We start from the raw sequence: 3,327 nt of genomic DNA on the forward strand, positions 1-3,327 counted from the left end.
TATATCAGAACAAAGCAAAACCAAATAGATAGTATTGTCACCTTTGCTCCAAGGTTCCCATGGTCATTAATTCTCACTGGGTCTGCTTGCTTCCCTGCCTGGTCCTATCTATCGTTTGGTCTCGCCCAAGTTGCCAGCTCTGGGCCGCTGAGCCCAGCAGATTCTAAAGTATGGGATTTCTTAATTCTGCTACAAGTTCCACTAGCTATAAATAAGCCAGCACACTTTTTAAAATATTCCTACCTATGTGGTTCAAGGAGCTCTGGTAGCATCGTGGTTACCAATCGTGCTGTGAGCCTCAGGGTCAGCAGTTTGAAACTACCAGCTATTCTGCAGGAGAAAGATGAGGCTTTCTGCTCCTGTAAAGATTTTTAGCCTCGGAAACCTTGTACAGGGTCGCTATGAGTCGGAACAGACTCCACGGAACATAACAGCAACAACCTGTGTGATTCAGAGTTTTGGAGCTCTACCCTGAACCCGCTTCTTCTGGTATTCTGAGGTATTGCTGACGGAAACTTCACTGCACCTCTACACTACCCGCCATCAAGCCCTGCTTCTCACCACCCCTAGTTTTAAAATATTTAAAATTTGGAGGATATCAAAGGCTTTTAATGAAATAATTATAATGTATTGCATTAGAGGAAAACCTATACCTAAAGAAAGAACTTACACTAAACGTTGATAGAAAAATTAGAGGATAATATTTATTCAGAGGATCAAAACTCAGTAGGAATCATTGATAACTCTTTAATAGATGCAATTTTGTTTACTGAAGTAATTTACTCATTTTATATAAGCAGTCCAGTGCTTGTCGTACAGTGCCACAACAGGGTTCTTTGTTGTGATCCATCAAAAACTGAGTATCCACATTTCCATTAGTCGAATTCACTCTTAAATGTATTTAAAATAAAAAGGAAGGTAGGTTTATACTATGAGAGAAGAAATCATTTAGTAACTCAGAAAATAGTGATGCAGATTTTTATACCCAGTTTTTAATCTACAGATCATGATCTCAGACAAAATAATTATTTAAAAATCAACTTGCTTTCATTCATGTCAACATGTCTACACATATGTATCAAGCATATGTGTTGTTCACAGCTACATTTCTATGTATCTACACAAAGAAACCCTAACAAATACAAATAACAGACATGTATCTTAGTTAACAAAAGTAACATCAAATTAGGCTCTTCATACATCTCAAGCCAAGTCTTTTGAGATAGATTCCTTATGTTTTTTACTACATAGCTGACTTTTCCAAGCTATTATCGATTTTCCCCAACAACTATTGGAAGAACTCTAATTTCTGCAACCACAAGGAAGTTTTCTAATTTCAATGCAGCCTCCACTGTAGTAAAGTTTGAAACCTTCAACACTGCTGTTCAAGTTTCTTAATGACCAAAATAGATATGACTTTCCTTGTACAGAATTTTGGTCAGAGAAATTTTCTCAGTTTTATAGGGAGGGATGGATGTTTATTCCTACCTTTGTCTATGCTGGCAAATCCTCTTCTTTTGTGGGTGGGAGGTGGAGAATGAATTATTCAGCTGGATGTACATCTCATCAATTTTAAAAAAAAATCTGATGCTTGCCTTTGGCAGGAAGAGTCATGTGTGGACAATGCTATCTCAGGGAATTTCTCCTCTGCAGCACTTTGGAGCCATTTTTTAATATTTTCTTCAAAGAGCAATTAAAAGTTAACTTCTTTGTACCTTTCTCATAGACCTCTCTTCCAGACATTTTTCACATAAAAAGTTTTAGTTAAAATCATCACTTGCTGAAAGACTTGTTCTCTACAATTGCTCAGGGCAAAAGATTAAATTAAAAAAAAAAAAAAGACATAACGTTTAAATACACATTTGGTTGCACTCATAAAAATGTGCCTTATACTTATACCAAAAAATAATCAGACTAATAAATGTATGAGAATTGGAGGTTGAGGGCACATCAGGGGCACCTCAATAATCGACAGCAAGAGCTTAGAGGTGGCGGGGTTCTATGACGTCTACGTCTCAAAATGGTTTCAGATCTACAGTGTAAGGACATTTTAGGATTTCAGATTAGTGAGTTACAACTTGGTTTCCAAGAGTGGTCATTTAAACAAAAACAAAGAAAGACACTCAACTCCATGGCCTTGACTATGCATGACATCTATAGATTAATGGATGCATCAACAGCCTTCTTAAGCTAAATAAAAATTTACAGTATTATAAAATTGCCCAGGTTTGCTCCAAACGAACTATCTTTCTACACGGGTTTTTGCCAGAAGACCCATAGGCAATATCATTATACATTAACATGAGCACCTTTAATCAGAAGTCACTTTTGGCAACCCTGGAAATATATAAACTATGAGTTCCAACAATGAAATTATATACTTGAAATTTTGTGGTCTCGAACAAGTCAAGGCGACACAAACATTTTTCCCACTTGAAAATCAAATAACCACCGCCTTTCCCTCAAACCTGGAAATGCGTGGTCTCAATGGGGGAGGGGGGGAGGTGGAGGGAGGAATCTCTGAGAATACAAAGATCTGATGTTTGTCACTATTCATTATTCTATCATTGTTAGTTCTAATGGGGATGGGAGGACAGAGACAGACAGACAAAAATGTCACAGTGGGTTTGTTGGACACGTCACAACTGAGTTATAAGGGAACATGGCTGAACAGGTAAGAAGCAGATTCACCATTGTGTGTCCTACGGATGGCCTCTACCGGTATCATGGAAATATCGATAACCTGAATCTTGAAACAGAGTTTCATTTTGTCCTCTTGCGGAATTGTGCTTGTGACGACCACGGCCTCATAGACAGCATTATTTATTCTGGAAATGGTTGGTCCGAACAAGATCCCGTGGGTCAGGATCTCGTAGACTTTGGTGGCTCCAGCCGAGAGAAGCTTGTCTGCAACGTGGTATACTGTGCCACAGGTGTCAGCCATGTAGTTCACCAGGATGGCCACACGGCCCTTCACGTCACCCACCAGAACCATCCAGTCCACCTCATTTGCCTTCTTCCTCTCTTTGTGAATCAAAGCGAACTCCACATTCAACCTGTCGGCAATGGATATCACCCTTTTGGTGCCTGCCGCATCCCGGGAGACGATGATGTGGCTCCTCCACTCGGTGATGTTCTCCCGGATCCATTGTAGGACCACAAGCTCAGCGTACAAGTTATCCACCAGGATGTCGAAGAAGCCCTGTATCTGCGAGGCTACAAGTTGGGCTGTGAACCTTAAGGTCAGCAGTTCGAAACTACCAGCTGTTCCACGGGAGAAAGATGAGGCTTTCTGCTCCCGTAAAGATTTACAGCCTCGGAAACCCT

General features: G+C 40.0%; 1 protein-coding gene across 1 annotated transcript in view; it reads right to left on the reverse strand.

The window, feature by feature from the left end:
• Positions 1-2,650: 2,650 nt before the first annotated feature.
• LOC102837220 (ribose-phosphate pyrophosphokinase 2-like) overlaps positions 2,651-3,327 on the reverse strand; it is a 2,773-nt gene continuing 2,096 nt past the window's right edge. Inside the window, exon 2 of the mRNA XM_006864553.1 lies at positions 2,651-3,216. Within this exon, the coding sequence (XP_006864615.1) occupies positions 2,651-3,216 (566 nt within the window). The remainder of the gene's footprint in view (positions 3,217-3,327) is intronic.

Source organism: Chrysochloris asiatica, unplaced genomic scaffold, assembly GCF_000296735.1.
Source record: "Chrysochloris asiatica unplaced genomic scaffold, ChrAsi1.0 scaffold00066, whole genome shotgun sequence".
NCBI lineage: Eukaryota > Metazoa > Chordata > Mammalia > Afrosoricida > Chrysochloridae > Chrysochloris > Chrysochloris asiatica.